General features: G+C 44.1%; 1 protein-coding gene across 3 annotated transcripts; it reads right to left on the bottom strand.

Moving 5' to 3' along the window:
• Window positions 1-1,535: 1,535 nt before the first annotated feature.
• efemp1 (EGF containing fibulin extracellular matrix protein 1) lies at window positions 1,536-20,942 on the bottom strand. Of its 3 annotated transcripts, none has more exons than XM_035173113.2 (11): window positions 20,717-20,942; window positions 20,050-20,153; window positions 19,824-19,869; window positions 19,397-19,669; window positions 7,748-7,870; window positions 7,527-7,646; window positions 6,479-6,598; window positions 6,133-6,252; window positions 4,742-4,868; window positions 4,461-4,653; window positions 1,536-3,472 (listed from the first exon to the last, which is right to left on the bottom strand). In XM_035173113.2, exons 2-11 carry the CDS (start codon window positions 20,128-20,130, stop codon window positions 3,311-3,313), a joined length of 1,365 nt encoding a protein of 454 aa, XP_035029004.1. In that variant the 5' UTR covers window positions 20,131-20,153; window positions 20,717-20,942; the 3' UTR covers window positions 1,536-3,310. The 3 variants fall into 3 exon arrangements, with proteins under 3 accessions (XP_035029004.1, XP_035029005.1, XP_035029003.1); XM_035173114.2 differs by having other exon boundaries at window positions 20,727-20,942; XM_035173112.2 differs by lacking the exon at window positions 20,717-20,942 and adding an exon at window positions 20,252-20,693.
• Window positions 20,943-21,205: the final 263 nt, after the last annotated feature.

Below are 21,205 nucleotides of genomic sequence, written 5' to 3'. Positions count from 1 at the left end.
TGAAAATCTGACCCCAGGCCAGTTCAGATTATAAAACAGATGATTAGAGAGGTTAACAAACATCCAACTCAGCGAACTTTCACAATTTTTTTTTTCTTCACTATGATCTGCAGCCAATGACTCAGGCTCTGATCATCTTTAATAACTCCAACAGTAATTAAGGAAATGCCGAGCTACATGCAGGGAGACAAAGTTAATCATCTCCATTATTTACCACGAGTGGAATATTAACCAAGAGCGAGGAACTGAATGTGTTGCGCTTCTTAGGAAGTTCAGTGCTCAGTGCTTGAGTCACAGAAAAAGTGGATGAGCAATGTTTTTCTCTCTCCCTGGGGGTTGAATCAGGCACATGCAGCAAAAAACATGACTCCAGTGAGCAGGGAGCTGAAGATGGGGCCAGGGGAACAATGACACATCATGTATCATCTTACACATCCCAGCACTGCTCTGACTTAAGCCCTCGACAGAAGTATGATTGAGTAACAACTTACCATAAAACCACTCCCAACCAATTTCACTTCTTAATATGTTGTGTGCGTGTGTGTGTGTCTGTGTGCAGGCTGCATGCACATTTGTCCCTCAGCGCACACAGCCTCAACACACTATATTACTATATCCCCCTCTGGATTCCTTTAAACAAGATAGATACAGAATGATGGCTGCAGCATCATGTTCACAGAATTTATCATTGTTATATTCAGATTAAATCATCCTCACGTTCTCCCAAAAGCCGAGAGGAGCAGCGGAGCATTTCACACAACCACTGCATTTTCCATTGCGTTGTAGATGAAGTCAGATCTCGTTCCCTTTGCTACAGGCACAGTGGAGAAACAGCATCTACCTACTAAGTCCACAGACGTCTGTCTGTATGTGGCACTCGAGAACCGTTCATATTTTCGGCTTTCAACATGTCTTCTTCAAAACTATTTGTTGGCAACTGGTGGGACACATCATTTTTATTTCACCCTATTGGATTAACACAGGGGTCACGGGTGCGCAGTTGCTGATCCTTATCGTGGCAATAACATTCATAGAATCACCTCCTCCTTAGCAATTTGTCTTTAAGATAAAAGCAGATTTGTTTGGTCGGCGTTATGCTTTATATCGAGCTGAACTACAGAGCTTTTATTTTGAAAGGTTTTGACCTTGGGTCTGAGGATTGTGTCGGTTGCTCAACCGCCCTCTGAAATAGCCAACATGCAATTTATGAAAAAATGACTTACTAATTCAGTTTCATTTTATGGAAAACATTGACTATACATTTTTCACTGTAGATAAACCAGGTAGGATGAACACAAACTCTCACTCTGCACCAGACTGTATATAAAAAGCTCTTCACACAACGTCCAGGACACAAACATTAAAAAAGAGACAGTATTTTGTAGAATTGTTTGAGGACGACTCACTAATGACAAGAAATAATTCTGAAGTAGCTCCTGGGCGTTACTAAGTTTGGAACGGGCACTGTACTAGTTTCTTAAAATCTGTTTTCTGCTCTTTTAGTTATAAAAAAACAAACACTCGAAAACACTTCATCCCATTTATCCATCATGTTTTATTCAACAATATAATTTTTGCTCTTCAGAGTACAATCAATATAAGGTACATATGACAAAATATATTTTAAATACAAGAGAAAAAAAACATTAAGGCATTTCAATGATTAACAGTCTTGACAGCATGACTGATTAGTGTTACATTTTTGTGTTTATACCTCTAAGGCACTATTGCATGATCACTGCAGAAACCACATAAAAGACTTCCAGGCAAAGATGGATGAGTTTCTACACTTGCAGAGCGCTGCTGACAACAATGTCGATTTTCGATGTGGTTTTCAGTGCAATGTGTCTAAAGTGTACAGTGTTTCAGCAATAAGCCAGAACAGATACGCGGAGTCACGAAAAGCGAAGCAGGTAGTGAAAGAGTACTCCTCTTCAAAAAGTGTGGTGGCATTGTATTAACACTTTAATAATAATCCCCTGTTTCACACATGAACTATAGGTACATGGCGAAGCACTGTAATTATCTTTATCACGCACGCCAGCCTGGTGCCAGTGCGACTTCTGGACTGGGGCCGACATTAGAAAGCCCAGCTGTTCCTCTGGGGGATCCGCAGTGGCACCAATGAGGGGTCAATTGGCCAAGGCGTGTTACGAAAGCCTCATTTCCTGTGGAGTGCTCTCGGGTTCAGAAATCTTGGTTATTGCCTCTGTGACCGAGGGCTGTTATAGGATGGCATCAAAGAAACACATAAACAGCTCAACCACATCAACTTGCGGCAGAGAACAAGCCCCTTCTTACTCTTTCCTTTTCTCCCCCTCGGTGTTTCACACTTTCACTTGCTTGCATGCAAAAACAAAGCCAGGCACACACACTCACTCTCACCCATCCACACACACAAACACTTGCACACACACGGACACACACACATAGATTTGTTACCTAGGTATGTACACAACTTAACTCCTGTCAGTAAAGTCCACGAGCACGAAGCCTGTTGTCGTACAAAGTTAAGCAGTCTCTCAACTCACAGGCAAATTCCCTCCCTTTACACTTCTGAACTGTTCTGGACTCCTCTGGAAGTTATTACTCATGAGTAAAACTGTACAGACACTTGCATGAATAGCGTGGCGCAGCAGCACTAACCCCTACGACATTTATCAACAAAAGCACGTGATTTAAAAAAATTACTTCTGTATCAAAAGAAGCTCATACTGGATATTTGTCATGTATATTAATAAAGAAAATATGATTTTTTTGTCTGTCTTGCTTAAGACAGAGTGCTTCACTGATATACAAACAGGTTATTGTAAGCACTTCTGGTCGTAACAAAGTGATAAATGTGGGTGCAGCTGCATCAAAAATCCATCCACGTTAGGGTGTGTGTCCACTAGGCGTCTTTTTCGGCGTGCCACTGCTCTGATCCCAATTACTTTCAGTATGGAAGAAGCAAACTGATGCATACAGCATCTTTCTTATGTCACTTTCAGGCACTTAAAGTACAAAACATTTAAACTTTAAAGATTACAGAGCCCAATTCTTCAAGACACTAAAACTTTTCATATATGCCTCCAAGCACCTTGAGAGAAAGAGATGCCCAGTGGTCACATCACAACATGGACTGGTCTGTCTTGAGCCATTTTGAACTGACGTGCTGCTGTAAGAGTCTTAAAACTGCCTATGTTATATGTTGTATGCATGTATTTTATGAAAATATACAGTATTTTATGCTAAAACAGGCATCTGCTGTGCTACACTGCTATGTTTCCTGAACCGGACTTGTGTGGGCTGTTGGGAATTGCGGTGGTGCTCAGAAAGCGTATGGCCCGACTATGATGGTGAGCCGCAGCAGTGAGCTGGAGCGGTAGTTCATGGTCAGATGGTGAGTGATCATCTCCAGGTCTATGACGTACTCCCTGGGGCCTGTCAGAGGCTTGGTTAGCACCAGCATGGCGCTCACATTGCTGGAACGCTGCAAAAAACGTTATCAGTTAGCATGTGAATACAGATTTTTATACTATTTTAACATTGGTGGGATATGGCATATTATATTAAATCAATTTCTGTTGGTTTTGTAGTCTACATTCAGACGTTCATGATCCCCAGAGGATAAATCCTAACAATGTCATCCCCTGACTTTTTACGAGGTGCCACCAACAGGTTTACTCTTTGGGCTTGCAGTTATGTAGCAAGGTCCCACCAACACACACGCTCGCCCAATCATGAGACCCAGTCATGTTGTCAATGAAGACGTTTCACTCCGTGTTATAGCATCAAATAACTGATTGAAACTTGAACCTACATCAGTGTGGTTATAACTACCTAAAATGACAGGAACCATCATTGAAAAACAATGATTTGATGTGTAGGCTACTTTGACTTGTTAGTTCAGTCCATGTCCCATCTACCAACATGGAGGGGGTAGGGGTTATGACCTATACTGCAGCCAACCACCAGGTGAGATGCTTTGGCTTTACTTTTGGGAGCAGTCATGTCTTCCACCTTTAAATACAGTCTATGCTGAACATGGTAAACGTTATACCTACAGGGCACCAACATGTTAGCATTGTCACTGGGAATTATGCTAAAACTATCCTTTGGCTCACTGTGTATTTGCAGCCTAACGGAAGCGCTTGCATGGGTGTTGACTCTTAAGTCTTGCTTGCTTGAAGTGCCAAACAATATCTTGGAAATGGGGGGGACACAGCATAACTCTAACTACTGCGTTACAAGTGCCATATGTTGATAAAGTAGCAGGTTGGGTAATTGTACAAGGTGGAGTCAGGATGATAATGACAGCTGTGAAAATGTGAGTAATTTAATGGATTTAGATTGAAAATTCAAGAAAATCACAATAACCAGCAGTTTAGCATTTAAGTAGCTGATTATCGCCTGATACACCCTCCACCAGATTTACATGCCAGACCAAAACAAGAAAGAGATTCCCATTAAGCTCTTACCCGCAGGAAGAATTCCCCTGCCTCGTTCCCAGCCTTGATCCTGAAGGTGTTGTGTGTGTTGGAGTAGATGTTGGTGGCCTGAATCTGGAACACGTCTGCTGGCACGGTCCGGTCTGCCTGGATGCTCATGTACTTGTAGACAATTGACGGTGGGAGACCCTGGCACTCAGCCTGAGAACGGCAGATACAGCGGCTGCAAACACACAACAATTATGAAGATCTCTGTGAAACTGGCAGCACCGATGATGGTGAAACAAAAGAAGTCGATGATGTTTACTGACTTCTCAGAGGTTTTGGCATATGGCGCCTCACAGGGGTTTCTGGGATAGCAGCGGAAGCCTCCGTAATAGTTCCAGCACATTTCATCATCTTGGCAGTTATGGGTCCCCGTCTCACATTCATTTATGTCTGGTGAAGAAAAAAATATTGACCAGTCAGAAATAGCTGAAGGACGATGCTACTGTCCTTCACTTCAAAAACATAGGCCAAACAAACCCTGCACACTTTAGCTGCTTTGAAACATGCACTCTCCGGAGGGGCTGTATGTGAGAAACAAGTGTCCGAGTGAGAGGCTTCAGACTTTCTCCACAATCTCCAACCAGCCCCCTAGTGAAAACTCGATCATCCAGAGGATTCACCACAAGCAGGTGGGGGTGTTGATGATGTTTCATACACAGGACAGACGCATAAATGAACAAAACAAAAAGAAAGCAAATGTCATAGGATTAAAAAGCGGTGCCAAACACCAACAAAGTTGTCAAGAGAGCTTTTGGTGATAAGGGTGTAAATAAAAACATGTGATCAATACCCCCCGTGAGATTTCGGTGTTTTCAACACTTCTGAGCAGAGAATCTCCTGCTGCGTTGTTTGTGTGTGAAAGGCAACCTCCAGAAATTCAAGACCCAAATGTCCGGACATTCTCCAGAGTTCATGTTTGAAAACGGCTTTTCAGGACAATTTGGGGATGGTGTTGTTGCTGCATTTCCAGCAGCTGTGAAGAGGCGAGGAAATGCGAGAGGGAAGCCCCAGTGTGGATGCAACCCCACACAGGCCTGACTGCAGCTCTTTCCCTGCAGCACCATGAAAATACTCTGATCAAACGTGCCCCAGACCGCAGGGCTATTTCTGGCACAGCAACCTGGATTCATCACTGAAAGGTTCCCCCTGACACAACAGGGCGAATTCATGGCTGCCCCTATAAAGCCCTGCACCTGACCGAGGGGGGAGAGGAAAAAATAACAGCTCGCCCTTTGAGCGAACGCCGGCGCTTCAAATAAATCCACTTCAAGAAACCAACATCATGCATATAAATTCACAGAGGTGGCTCAGCGGGGCAACACAAAGTTGCTGTGTTTGTGTTGCCTAACCTCCGCATTCTTTCCATGACAGTACGGGTTGAGAGAGAGTGAGCGTCAGTCCTGCTGAAGTGAGGTAGAATAGTGGACGATAGCAACGACGATCGAGTTTCCCTTTACAATTATCTTCAAAGTGTTCAGGAAGAGCCGGGAGGGAGGTAGAAAGGGGGGGGAAAAGAGATCTCGCTTTGGGAACTTTGTTGTGTGTGAAAACAGCGAGGAGGGTAAGATAGATAAATAAATAAACGGAGAGGGGATTAAAAAAGATTGATAGAGAAAAAAGGGGAGAGGAAAAAAAAAAAGGAGGAGTGCAGTACCTTGACACAACCTGTTTCCCTGGAGCTGATATCCCTCTGGACACTCGCAGGAGTAACTTCCTGGGCTGTTGATACACTGGTACTGACACATGTAGCTGGAGAAGCTGCACTCATCAATATCTGTACAGGAAATATGCAACGACACACACACACACACACACACACACACACACACACACACACACACACACACACACACACACACACACACACACACACACACACAAACAGAAAGGGGTTGAGGTAGTGCACGTTAGCAATTGGGAATGTGATGTGCTGCTTTCAAATACATATTTTTGTGCGCGTGCATGTGTGTGTGTGTGTGTGTGTGTGCGTGCACATCCACCTTGGCAGGAGACCATGTCCTGTGCCAGCTCGTAGCCCTGGTCACACTGGCAGAGGAAAGAGCCAATCAGGTTGTAGCAGTGGTGCTGACAGGGACTCTGCACGTCACACTCATTCACATCTGGAACAAAAGCACATTTTCTATAGGGATGTTGTGAGGGTCAAAACTAACTTGTTACACACACACACACACACACACACACACACACACACACACACACACACACACACACACACACACACACACACACACACACACACACACACACACACACACACTGTACTCTACACATAGCTAAGAACCAGTCATGGCTTTTGATGGATTTTCTGAATACTTTTCAGAGAGAACAGCTCTTCATCACAGCACGACATTTTCAATAACTTCCTCTGACTTCGGCGGGAGATTTGCTGTGTGCTTCAGGTTGCACGGTCAATTTCAGGATAGCTCCGAGGCTCCAGGCATCAACAGCCCGTGCACCGCTTGTTTTGTTCAAATCTCAAAATATCCGCATCCCGAGAAAACCAGGGGCATGAGAAAAACACTGGACTGACATCCTCCGCTGTGTATGACACGAGATGATTTAATATCTCACTTCTATTCATGCATTTTTATAAATTAGCCATGTTAATGTTCATTTGTTTGCCTTTATGTTTGATCATGTATTACCATTAATTCTCTGTTGGCCCAATGTGTGTGGTTTTGCTCCACTTGCATTTCCATTAGAGCAGTCTACCGAAAGTTCTCCCGAAGTTAGATATAAATATATGTAATTATGATTATTATTATCATACACTCTTGCCGTTTGTATTGAGCGTGCAAGTAGCAGCAGGTACCTGAGTCTATTAAAAGTCAGCCTGGTAATTGTGCAGATTAGGGTGGATAACTGCTCCGACACAAAATGTCTGACAGGCTGCCTGTGAATAACAAAGCACTGAATCCAACTGTTTTTATAATTTGATGTCGTGCACACACACGCACACACGCGCACGCACGCACGCACGCACACACACATACACACACAAGCACACATGGCTTTGCAGTGACTTACCGACACAGCTGTGGTTGTTGCTGGCGAACTTGTGACCCTCGTTGCACTCGCAGTAGTACGAGCCCTGGGTGTTAACACATCTGTGTATGCAGTAGTGGTTCAGGGCACACTCGTCTTTGTCTGCCGGAAAAAACACGGCACACACAATGCACAGGGGAGATAATGAGGATATGAGCAGTGGGATGCATTGCAAAAAAAAAGCAAGTGTTTAAAGACCTCACCGACGCAGTGGTCTCCGTTCCTCTGCAAGCCTTGAGGACACTGGCAGGTGTAGGAGCCTCTGGTGTTGTAGCACGTCTGTTCGGAGCCACAAGTGTGTCTACCTGTCGCACACTCATCTAGGTCTGCAATAAACACACAAAAACTGCCATGTTAAGAGGGAGCCACACGGACTTCATGCAGGAACAAATGGTAGACAAAGCAAAGCAACGTGTCTGGACTGTACGCGTCCTGTGATCTGTGATGTGTGAAGGACTTTCTGCAGACAGAGAAATCTGCGATCACCGACACCATCACATCACACACGTGGGCATAAACACACATTCACAGGAGTGGAGGCCATCAAATAAAGAGGGCTTTTATTTAGCAGCTCCGGGTGAAAGGGGATGGGGGGGGGAGCACAGATTACATCTTCTACTAACAGGACAGCTTTTTGAAGGTGGGAGTTTGTGTGTGTGTGTGTGTGTGTATGAAAAGAGGGAGAAACAGCTCAACTGATAAGTCATGTGCTTTCTACCATAACACCTCTCTCTCTCAACAGACATCCATCAGGCCAAAAGCACATAGATGCAAATGTATTTACATTCAGTCTCTCGCCCCATCATGAATTACTTATATACCACGATAAGGAGTATTTTGATGTTAGAATAAGAAGATTAAAAGCACAAGCTCCTGCCACAAAGATGCAACATCTCCCAAATCATTTGAAAACATTGTAAAATGTCTTTACTGTAAACAGCTCTGCACATTTATCACAGACCTTTTGATAAACATGATTTCAGAAGTGCAAGCTCAAAAGTTGCACACTCAGATTTTATAGTTAAGACCAGACTGCTTGAGATAAAACGGTACTTTTGTTATTAGATAAGTTTTTAGGCAAAGTTTGAATTTTTCCATCTTGGACTAAAATACATGACACCACATGAGTGGAAAATATTCTCCTATCATCTTGATCCTACGACAATTTTGGTTTGTTTTAGAGCCACAGCCTCTTACAAAAAGACCTTTCTCACTATAACCCCCTCACCCGCTTTCTTCTGAACCTCCATCTCCCCCCCCCCACACACACACACACGCACACGCACACACTCACACTACAAATACGCCCATACTGTATATGCTCATCCCTGTGGGCCCGTCAGCCGTCCTCTTGGGTGGTCTGACTCAACACATCATATGCAGACAGCCAGTGGGCATCAGTTTAAGAGCATGACAGTTATCCTCAATACCACACGCACACAAACTCACACAGGAAAGGAGGGGGGAGTTTTTCTGCATTGTGATTTGACACATGCACACGTCTAAAAATAATCTGAAGAACCTGAGTGGTAAACTAAAGACTGGAAAACCAAAAAGCTGCACTCTATCCTGCCTTGCTGGCAGTGCTGCCTTGATGGACATGTTGGTATTCTCCTGCAGTATTTATTTGCAATTCACCTGAGAGCTACAAGTACTGCCCTGCACTTGTATGACTCACACATCTCATATGAGTTGACCTTTAACTTTGTCCACGGAAATCTAATCAATCAATCTTTGAGTAGAAGTGACAACTGGTCAAAAAGAAATTCCCTAAAGGCAGACTTGAGATATCATGTGTTATTCAAAAAGCAAAAACCTTTGACGCCCAAAATCTAATCAGTTTATCCCTGAATCAAAGAGAAAATTTGAACCAAATTTGCAAGGATTCTCGAAATACATTCTTAAGATAACGTGTTCACAAGGCAAAAAAAGGGCTTTGTGAGGCCACAGCAACCATGACCTTTGACCGTTGAGCACAACAATCGAATCACCTCATCCTTGAGTCCAACTAAACGTTTGTACCTAATTTAAACTAATTTCCTAACTGTATTCCTGAGATGTTGTGTTCACAAAACCCAAACTATGATTTGTAAAGTCAAAGTGACCTTGAACTTTCATCATCAATTTCTAAAGGTCTTCATGAGATATTGTGTTCACAAGATTAAAATGTGATTTGTGAGTTCACAGTGACTTTAATCTTCGACTTTTGACCTTCAAGTCTTTCTTGAATCAAAGTGAATGTTTGAAGAAATTCCCTTAAGGCGTTCTTGAGATAATGTGTTCACAAAGATGGGAGGAACAACCCTAAAACATAAAGCCTCCGGTCACAAAACTCCCTTGGATTGATAAATTAAACCAATAGAATCAGACGAGGAAAATCCACCTTGCTTTAACATAGATATGTTGTCTGACGCACTGCCTCCACAATCCAGTGGGACTGGTGCCGGTGAAAAATTGGCTTGATTTGCTGTGGAAGAGCTCGTGAAACAAAAGGTGGACAGAGGGCGAGTAGTCGTCAAACCTTACAGGAAGGAAAGGGAAGACGGCTTCACTGTGTTCAGCTCTACATGAGCACGGTGATAAGACGAGCTCAGTACATCAGGGACAAAACCAGGGCTTATCTGAAGGTGCACCTGAGAGACAACAGGTGTGAATTACACAGAGGGAGGAATGCCCAGTCAAGGCCTGTTGCAGAATGACCCTCTTTGTAAAAGGACAAAGATAAAAGCAGTGTTGTTCTGGAAGAATCTGTGCTCTGATGTGGCCTGAGAGGCATGTGGGAAAGTGCTGCAACCAGCACCAAGTGTCAGGGAGAAACCAAACGCTTGGATTGCAGCAGTATCACATTGTGGGATACTATGACACTTGCAAAAGCTTCATGACATGGCTGTTAAAAAAAGCCCTGGTGCATTAGGAGGGCTCCTGTCGCTGTTGGTGGTCGACCTGCAGCGTCCAGATCCAGCCTCTACCTACCTGGTCTAAATGTGGACAATAGATTTATACAGAACCAATAACGTAGTCCATTTGACTGAAAGCAAGAAAAGGTTAGATGGGAGACAGCACTAGTCAAAAGCTGATATCAAGCCTCTGTGAATCACAGCCACACCCACTTCCTGCAGGTATTTGGTGATTCATAGAGACTGGAAATGCCTTGCCTTCCGGCTGTAGATTCTGACAACACTAGTCTGAGACTCCCGATAAAATAGAGTCCTGTCTGTTGATGCTGTCACTGTGCCAAGAAACACACAACAAAACTATGATACCAGTGGTTTTAGTGAGAGAAAAAACTAAATTTGGCCAATATGTACGATATTTAGTGTGTTAGCATGTTAGTTAACATTTGCTAATTACGAATATACACAAGCTGTTGGGAATGCCCCGTTTGCAGGGAATTGGTCATGCAACAAAATGGTGGATGAATTTATGGCAATAAAATGTCTGGATCCTAATGGTTATTATTCTGATGAAGAAAATATCTTGGTTTAAACCATGGAATGTACAAAAAGATTGAAAATAGGACAGCTCATGAAAGCCAAAGAGTGTCAATCGCCTCCTGGTGGCGCGCTGCAGTATAGGGTCATAAATCCAGGCTCCTCCATGTTAGTGGAAAGGACATGGACCAAACTGAAAAGTCGAAATACACGTTAAATACACTTTTCTTAAAGATGGTGTCTGTCATTATAGGTTTTTCTTATGACACTGATGTTTGTTCCATTGTTCATTTTTCCAGTAAGTTTGGATTTATTAGTTATTTGATGCTATAAAAACAGGTGAAACGCCATGACTGACAGCTGCGAGACCTCGCTGACGCGGCTCCATCAACCGATCGCTACTGTGGCTCCAAATGTGCAAGATGGCTGCGTTCGTATCTGGAATGTTTTCGGCTTAATTTCTGGACAGTGGGAGGAAGTGATGACTCGTTCACCATCTTTGGGTACAGTCTATGTTTTAAACTTGTATTTTCCAGAACAGGATTAACGTTAGCTCAGTGTTTGAGTGATTGCAGTGGACTCAGGATAAAAACCTAGCTAAAGGTGGTCCACATATGGGTTCAAGACATGTGCTACAAATCAGCTCCTCATAGCAGGATTAGCTGTTTTTTTGTTGCAGATTGTTGCCAAGAAGAATTAAATCGGATGGACTTTGAATGATCTTGAATTACCGAAAACATATTATGCCACTGTTGGGCCGAGTGGTGATGGTTACCTAGGAGAGGTGATTCAGTTTGTGCATCATTATAAAAGGTGTTGCTGGTGCAGGGCAGACATCTGCAGCTGGGTCATGTTTCAACACTTCCTTACATAAGGTGTAGGAACCGCTAGAGAAAGAATTAACAGCACATGACTGTTGAATTGTGTCGATGCAGCGTAGCTTCCCAAGAAGTTGTGTGAACAGAGGTGCACGAGTTATATCCTCGCTCCCTTCAAGAACGAGAGCTCTAAATAAAAGCATATGTGCTGAACGCAGTCCAAAGGTTCATTCACGGGAATATGTTGTGGTAACTGCTACTTTGTCACTAAACCTTTAAGAAGCTGCCAATACAAAGTTACACAGAAGTGTGTGAGTGTGCGTGTGTGCAAGAGTGTGTGTGTATTGTGTGTGTGTGTGTGGCTCTAGCTGGCTTTTAGGTCCCATAAAATCTCCAAAGCTTACCACATGCAGCACAGTCTATATAGTTTACACAGGAAAACAGATTTTACTGCAACAAGTCATCAAATGTGATGATGTGTTGCATGTGGAGAGAAGTGACTCTGTTCTCCGAGGTCAGATTTTATTTAACTTTTTTCATTTAACACAAGTTTCTTGCAGAAGCGAGCCTGCCGCAACATCACAGGGAAAGATAAGGCAGTCCGGCAGAAGAGTGGAAGATGAGTGCAAGGAGAAGAATGAGGAGAAAGGGTGGAGGAGGCCTTTTTTTTTTTTAAACAAAAAAGGGCTTTTTAAGATTTGAAGTTAGATTTACAGCCGCGTGTGCATGTGTGATGTCAGAGTTAAAAAACTCCTTGCTTTTCAGGGAGATTAATTCTAAATGCCTTGCGGGAGCTGGGGGAGTGACGGGGATGGCGGCAGCTCAAAGAATGCGAGTGTGTGTGCACGGATGAGCGGGTATGTGCGCATCGGAGTTCCCGTTTGAGGTTCTCCAACATTAAGTGGCCTTTTTGCAGAGCTCATGCTTTTTAAGAATGGAAAGATGTAAAATGAAGAGAGTCACGTTTGATGCATGTGCACGGAAAAAAACATGTTTGTCCATTGTCTGGCCTGAATTCAGAACAATGTGTTACTTGCTGCAGATTTATACTGACATGATAGGGCTTGTTCTAATTATCACTTGAGAGCATTTAGTCTTGTTTTCACTGAACCGCTGCGATGGAAAGCAGGAGCCGATCCAGAGAACAGTTGGAGCCGTCCTGCTGTTGGACAGCATCTCCGTTTCCCTCTGATTATTGGATAATTCAATTTTTGGGAAAGCAGGGTGCAAGATGCGCAATGGTAATAGCCCATAAAATTTCACAGCCTCAAATTTATCAACATGTCATAGCCCAGCCCCTGAGCGCTTGGTTTTGCTTGACCTCAAACACCTTGATGCCCCCCCTCATGGTGAACACAGCACCACATGTTGTTTAGTTTGTGCGGGAACTGCAGCTATCACTGGCTTGAACACGAACCTCAGGACAAATGGGAGTGGTAGTGTTTCCCTTTCAGTGCAAGTCCAAACACAAGAAATCAAAAAAGGAAAAAAGAAAAAATTCAAGACACTTAAACTTTATTTTCTGTGTATATTAATCCCTATTAGGACAAGAAATATTTCCATGCTCCGGCTCTTCACACCACTCCCATGATTCCCCCTCTCATCGCTCTCATTGTTCAGGAGGAACAGGAGTTTTTAGTCATGTTGACATTTATTAACTGATTTGTGAGTTTGTTCCACACACTTCTAAAGGTCGGGCAGAGTCTTGACGTTCTTGAAAATCCGTCCAGTGTGCCAGCTACATTCCTGACTGATAATAATCCTTCCTGTTACACTGAAAACGTCTCTGCAGCTATTCGATATGCAGAAGATCAATCACCCCTGCCCACCCGACACACCGATGGTCGGGTGGTAGCCATTTACAGCCTTCACAGAAAATCTGTGGCATGGAAGGAATGAAACCTGTAAACACGGACGCCGGCTGGTCGAAACAAATCACTGCGATAACATGAGAAACAAATTTTGCGATCACATGGGAGTGTCACCTAGCTGTGCGTGGCGCTGATTTATAACAGCCCCGTGTCCCTTTCCATCATGAGGTAAACGGAAAGAGCAACACGTGTGAGCACATCAGAGGAGGAAGCAGCTGGCTGTTGGACGGGCACCGACCTCTGGGAGAATAATAACAACAACATTAAGCACTTACAGAGAGGAGGCACGACAAAGCTGCTTCCCCCAACGCACGCTTCTCGCTGCCATCGTTGATGTGATGGCAGAAAGGAGCCAGCAGCAAAAACCACACGCAATAACAGAATACTGTACAGCAACACTGCACATGCCAAACGAGAGGCTGCCCGCAGGATGGACTGAAAAACACTCTGGCGCTTTCTGGCAACGTCAGGAAACAGATGATGTACGTTGAAATACAGCAGAGCTAGAAGCCATTCTCTGAAATGTATTTTAAGATTCCTCATGTCATGTGCTGCTTTTGTTCCAGGAGGTTTTTGCAGTTGTTTTATCGTGACTTTTGAAATCAATTTTGCCACAGTCATTAAACGTCCATTGAAGAATGGAAGATTCTTTGTTTATCAGCAGCTGAGGAGTTGCGACACCAACAGTTTTCAAAGCCAGAAATCTCAGTAATGTTGATTCAACAGTAACTTTAAAACATGACCTGTACCGGATGTCAGAGGCAGATATTGATTTCAGTAATTCTGGCAATTGTAAAGATGTATCGTCTTATCTTTCTTTTTGTTTTTACTTTTCAACAAAAACACAAAAAAGTTGTGGAAATGTTCAATAAAGAACCCTCGAATCTGTCATAAAGTTGAAAAATAGTTGTCACTGCTCTCTGGTGGACAAAGTGTGTAATGACACTATTTAGGGAATTCTATCGAACATTTAAATATAAACATTTTAATATGAACCATCAAAGGTATTGAACAGATCAACATAACAAATTAATAAACCATAAAATAAAAATGATTAAGAGGTTTTGGTCAGGCTAGCAGCTGAGTGAGGCTTCGCATTTAGCTATTGCTAACATGCTAACATGCTAATGTTAATTGCATCCATCCAACTATTCGATCTTAACTACAAACCACCTTTGACGTATTTCAATCCAGACCGAAGCGTTGAGCTGACAGACAAGCAGTTACGGATCCAGGGGTGGGGCCAGGGGGGCACTGAATTCTGATTGGCCCCTGAACTGCCCCTGTTTATATTTTGTAAAATAAATCACTTACTAACAATACTAACAATAAATATGGAGCTTAAACATCAATTTGCCCCTGTATGTAAATGTTGCCCCCTTTATTGCCCCTGATCCAAATGTGCCACTGCCCAGAAGGCCTCGACAATTCACGGGCTAAAAGATGAAACACAAACTGGAGCTGCAGTGCAACAGGTGCAATCAGGTGATCACAGGGACACAGTGATGCAGGACAGAGCAAATCATTAGTCTGAGCGCAGGTGGAGGAGAAGAGCTTAGCAGGTAATAGAAGGGTCCGGACGGCACAGAGGTGTGCCTCAGGTGTCTTTTGGTTTCAGATACCCTAAACAATTTCAACAGTTTTCATCAAGCAGACGTTTTCTGTTTGATCCCACTTCCTCCTGCAGAGCAACCAAATCAGTGCGGAAAGTTTTCATTCGAGATCCTGTGTGTGTTCCCCTCTGCGTTGAAGATTCGGCTTATCTTTGAGAGATGTTCGAGGGGAAACCAACACGAACATGATAACATCTGAAGGAATTTCCTTGAAAAACTCTTTTCACAAAGACTGTTCTTCTGAGGCGCGTCTCTTCAAATGCAAATGTCAGGGTGAGACAGGAGTGGAGCTATAAAGTTTAAAACAGTAAAAGTTCGAAAGGTGGAGCCCGCGGGTGGCGCCGTGCTGCGCAACCACCGGGGCTCTCCCTCTCCCTCTCCCTCCGCATTCCTGCTCCTCGCAGATCGATCCGATGCTTATCTGTCAAGGTGGTGAGTAATTCTTACCATCACAAAAGATGGGCGCAAACGGAAAAAACAACCTCCGCCGACATTCCAGAGATATTCCTCCCAAAGTGCATTGCATCTGCACGGAAAAATGCTATTGCGTGTGCTCGGCCTCGTTCGGAAAAGTACACACGTTCTCTGACACAGGGGGCTTAGCGGCCTTAATAGAACATACTTGGGAAAGATTTCCAGCCACTGCAGGTGAGGAGCATCCAGACGTAGCAGAAATTAGTCAGGCATGTAGGTGGTAATGTGGCCTACATGACCTCAGGAAACCAGACAGGTAAACAGGAGTGGCATGTCCTTTCATGTCCCATAGTGCAGCGCATGAGCGTCTAATTTAGAGATGAAAAATAAATAGGCAGAAGCTGAAGTATGTAAACTCCAGGCTCCTGGGGAGAATAATGGAACCCTCAAAGTGTAAAACATGATATTTATCGTTGTCTTTGACCGATATTATACGTCTGAGCGGCCAATGAAAGCACAGTTAGTTTGTATTTCTCAAACAGGAGGGCGTGCTCTCAAACTGTGCTCAACATCAACGGATAATAAAACAACCTCTTTCCACTTTTCATCAGATTTTGCGACCGATTCGGACACTCTTGACGGACAACCTTCATTTCTGAGAGGAAGTGATCTCAACGCTGATGAAAATAAGAGTTTATATGAGTACACAAGAGTACAACAAGCCACTTGTGGGCATCTCCCGCTGCTAAACACAGAGAGTGTGTGTGTGTGTGTGTGTGTGTTTGGAGGGTAGGGAGGTCATGGAAATGCGGGGCATCATTAAGCTGTCACACTTACAGTAAGGGTTCATAGTTTCTCTGTGTGGCCAGGCGAGGAGGAGGGAGCCAGCTTCCCCTATGTGTCACTACAACAACACACACTTAGACTCGGGTTCACACTCGGGGCCAAGCGGCTTTATTACATTTGCAACAGCCGTCCGCAAGGAACAAATATTAAAGCTCCATTTAAAAGGAAAAATAACAGGGTATAGTGTATTATGTAATTTGTGGCCTGTTTCACTTTTAATCAGCATAAAGGACAGTGCACTTAAGAGAAGCTGTTTTTGTTTTAAGCTGTTTTTTTTAACAATTTAAGTTGTTGCTTTGGAAAATTGGCTCGATTTTTTGCAGAGCATTACGCTGATCTCTCTACTATTACCGCCACACACTCAGCAATAAATCGCCAAGGCAACTCACCAGCAGAACGAGCCATGACGTTGGTACGACCTGGCTCGGTCAGCGCTCCGGCACTTCTGCGGTGATTTTAGTCAGTGTCAGCCTTTCATGTTCCCCTTTGCCCTACCTGACTCGGCACCCTGGGTTTCCTCCACAGAGTGGTGAGTTAGCAGGGAAGGGGCCTGATGTAAGCGCTATTTGATACATTGAGGTTTCCCTTCCATTGAAAGCTTATGGGAGTTCCTTTGTGAGAGAGAAAGATACGGAGCTGTGCAAAACAGCCACTGTGCATGGAACAAAAACGAAAAGAGGGAGAAAAGAAATGACAAATCTGCATCCAAGAACAATTGGCACATTGTGGCAAGTTCAAGGTAATGACAGAGAAACCAGAGACAGATGTAAACAAAGATTATATCACTCCCGCCAGCAGAAAACGGCACGAGATGCCTTCCAGTTAAAGCTCCAGTCACTTCAAAGCAAACGGCACTGACAGCAACAGCCTATATCTTTGTTTAGCCCGTGAACTGGAGCGGCACACCAGTGAATGACTAAGTATTAAAGCAATGCCAACTCGCTTATGTAGTTACTTTAGCTGATATGCTGCCATGTTTTACACTCTAATAAAACCTAATTGGGTTCCAATTCAGAGAAACACATAAAGCACCTCACACATACCGTGGCCCCAGGTGTAAAATCAAACTTGTTACTTTCAGCGGAGCTCCGCGACCGCAAAGCCTCGCCGCACACGTGCCTCTGCCTATGGCAAGAGGAGCTGCTAACCACGGAGCACATGTACAGTATGGTACTACACTTTGACTCGTATTACATTTACAGCACTAACTCGTATTCACACACAACTACCACCCCCATGATCCCTCACTCTCCTCTCAGACTGCAGAGAGATGAAAAAAGGTTATGAGCGAGGTATATCTGTCCCTCAGGTGCAGCTACAACACATCACACGTACGTGTGTGTGTGTGTGTGTGGCTGTGTGTGTGCGTGTGTGTGTGTGTGTGTGTGTGTGTGTACTGTACTTGGATCTTTGTGAAGACCATTTTGAACACAGACCATACGGAGTGAGGACATTTTGGTTGGTCCTCGTTATTTCAAAGGGCTGTTAAAGGGTTAAGGGTTAGAATTAGGTTAAGGTTAGGTTAGAGGACGATACATTGAGGGTTTGGGGGGTTAAGGTTAGGCATTTAGGTATAATGGTAAAGGTTTGGGTAAAGGGCTAGGGAATAGTGTGTGCGTGTGTGTGTGTGTGTGTGTGTGTGTGTCTTCCAGGTATTATTCATGTTGTGGGGACCCTACTCTGTTTATAAAGTCATAAAATTATGAAGACTTATCTTCCTTATGAGGACAAAAAGCAAGATTCCATAACGTAAATCATGACATTTTAGGGTGAAGACTAGGTCAGGTTGAGGTTGGGTTACGGTTAGGCAAGTAGTAACTGTGGTTAGAGTGTGTCTCAGGAAATCAGTTTAAGTCAATACAATGTCCTCTGAAGTGTGTGTGTGTGTGTGTGTGTGTGTGTGTGTGTGTGTGTGTGTGTGTGTGTGTGTGTGTGTGTGTGTGTGTGTGTGTGTGTGTGTGTGTGTGTGTGTGTGTGTGTGTGTGTGTGAGGAGAAGAATGACTTTTTAAACCACTCCCCATCTGAGAGGATCAAACAGTCTCTCTCTTAAACACAGGATAACACCCACCTCCTGTAGCTGTAGATGTGAGAGCAGAACCTGCCCCACTGTTGTAAAAACCTCCTTCATCTGCCTCCCAAGCATCAGACCTCAAACCCTCAAAACAGTTTTTTTCTCATATTTTGGGAAGAGGGGGCACTCCAGCCAAAAAACCTCACGCTGCGAGCTAAAGAGTTTAGAAAATGTGACATCACAGGGAGAAAGAGCGAGGAGCTTGCAACACATCTGGCAGCTACGCATGGTTTAACTGTTCATGACTGTCAGAGAGATGGATGAACGCTTCACCTTCGGAGCTCTGCTTGTCGGGGCTCCAAAGTCATTAGCAAGTAATTATCAAATACCTACATAGCTCTGCTTAGAGACACATTCGGACGCATTTTTCCTGGCAGCAGCGCAGCATCTGTCCATGTGCAACACCTCTCAATATCAGCATTCCCTTCTGCCTGCAGTACACAGCAGTCAGTACAATGGAATTCCAATCTGCAACCACATTTTTAGGGTGTAATCTGTTTCACTGGGGCCAAAAATTGTATCTTTGATATTCTGGAAGATATTTAAGAGTAACCCGTTTGATGGAGCCATCTGTTTTGCACTTGTATCCCATAGTTTGCAGTCACACCTCGGCTCCTGCTGACAGAGTCCAATTTCGCTCCTGAGGAGCTTGTCAACATCATTTGCTGAGATGTGCGGAGCTGTCTCCCTGTTGTTGTTGCAAAGCCGTAAAGAGAGGCTACTTAAATATGATCCTACAGTTGAATAGAGAGAGAGAGGGAGAAGAGGTTTGCTGAGCTGATCTCACCTCTGCAGAGGTTCTGCTCATCTGGGGTGAAGCCGGGCGTACAGCGGACCGTCCGGGTGGGCTGGGGGAGCCTCTGGTTGCCAGAGAACACATGCGGGATCTGGGGCTGGCTCGGCGGGACAGGAGGGATGGAGTCCGGCAGTTGCACCTGCTCGCCCTCCTGGCTGATGTAGATGACGGCGCTCTTGGGGAGGCAGAGGTATCCACCAAAGTGGTTGATACACTGCATCCCTCCTTTGCAGGCATCATCTAACAAGGCACACTCGTCGATGTCTGAAGCAGGGAAAGGGAGACAGACATTACACGTGGCCTTTTCTATTCTGTGTTATAAAAATGAAGGGAAATTAAGAAAGAACTAAAGGCAGAAAAGTTGTACAAATGGGAAATAATCAATGCTTAACATTTAAGGTACTTATTAATTTCTCACCTCTGCACTGCTCTCTGACTCTGTCATACTCATACCCCTCTGTGCACTGTGAAGGAGAGATTAGTATGAAGTTATCATCTTTTAAAGACATCCGGTGCAGCAACATGTGATAATGACCCCAATTACAACATCCAAATTAAAGTGTGTGGCATCTCAGACATGACAGGTTGTGTTAAAACCCACAAAGGCACAATCAGGTAAAAAATATATAAAATCTCTGACTCACAGTGTAGGAGATGGGCTCCTCAGCCTCCTGAGAGAGGACATGCATGAAAACAACGCACAGACACACACAGATCCCCAGCATGTCGGCCGAACGTCGGAGGAACACTGTGAGGAGAAGCAGAGGAACCAACTGGATCATTTCTTTTTTCTCTTATCAAGCCTACACGTTTTAATACCAGTTATTACATCACTGATGGCATTACTTAACGAGTCCCAACGCATCCCTCTGCTGGCGTGATGTTTATGTTGGCGGCGCTCCAGGTAAATCTGTGACTTCAGCTACGCGAAGTGTTTTTTCTGCTGTTTTTCTCCAAAAGGATTAGTGCGTAATACGCGTAACGATCGTGCGTAAACATGCCCCAGTGTGTGTGTGTGCGTGTGTGTGTCAGTCTGTCAGGAAAATTAACGAGTTAATCAACCGTGCAGGGCTCGTGTTGATTAAGCTTGTGTGTTTGCACAACAACAGAACACAACTGACCAATTAAACGTCATCACAGTGTGCGCTTTCCTGATTCTGTTTTTTTATCCAAGATCCTGACACTTGTTACCGGAGAAATCCCTAAAAAAAACGACATCAGAGACACGCGCTGCTACAGACTTGTTTTCTCCTTCACTTGTTCCAACCTTCAACCTTAGCCGTGTCATCCCGCGGTGCCATGGCCACGTACCTGCAGTTACCTGTGGGTCTCCACACTCTCCTCCTGGCGTCCTGAAGAAAAAGTCACCGGGATATTTTTTTTTGCTGCAGATCCGAGCGTGTGTGCGCAAAGTATCCTGCAGGACGTGCGCTACTGGATGTTAGGTGTGAGTCGGAGCGCGGGGAGCACTTGTGATGAACATGCGGTCCGTGCAGTATGACATACTGGGGGCGGTGTACCGGGCAGGTTTGTCTCTCACCGGGGCGCAGAGAGCGATCAGCAGACCACAGTGGCTCCCTCTATGGACTGATGAGTGGTGGATTAAATAAAGGGAACGATCATAAGCAAAAAATATCAATGGATCTTATAAAATAAAAACATGTTTATCTCAAAACTGTTTTTCCTCTGCATGTATGGCATTCATTAAAAAATACTGGAACAGTTAAGATTATAACTGCTTTGGTATAACATGCAGTAAACTTTGAATCTATAATTTATTATAGGCAACACTAACAATCA

Source organism: Hippoglossus stenolepis, chromosome 12 (genome assembly GCF_022539355.2).
Source record: "Hippoglossus stenolepis isolate QCI-W04-F060 chromosome 12, HSTE1.2, whole genome shotgun sequence".
Taxonomy (NCBI): Eukaryota; Metazoa; Chordata; class Actinopteri; order Pleuronectiformes; family Pleuronectidae; genus Hippoglossus; species Hippoglossus stenolepis.
Note: the sequence above shows the minus strand (reverse complement) of the source record. Positions and strands in the feature narration are given on the sequence as shown.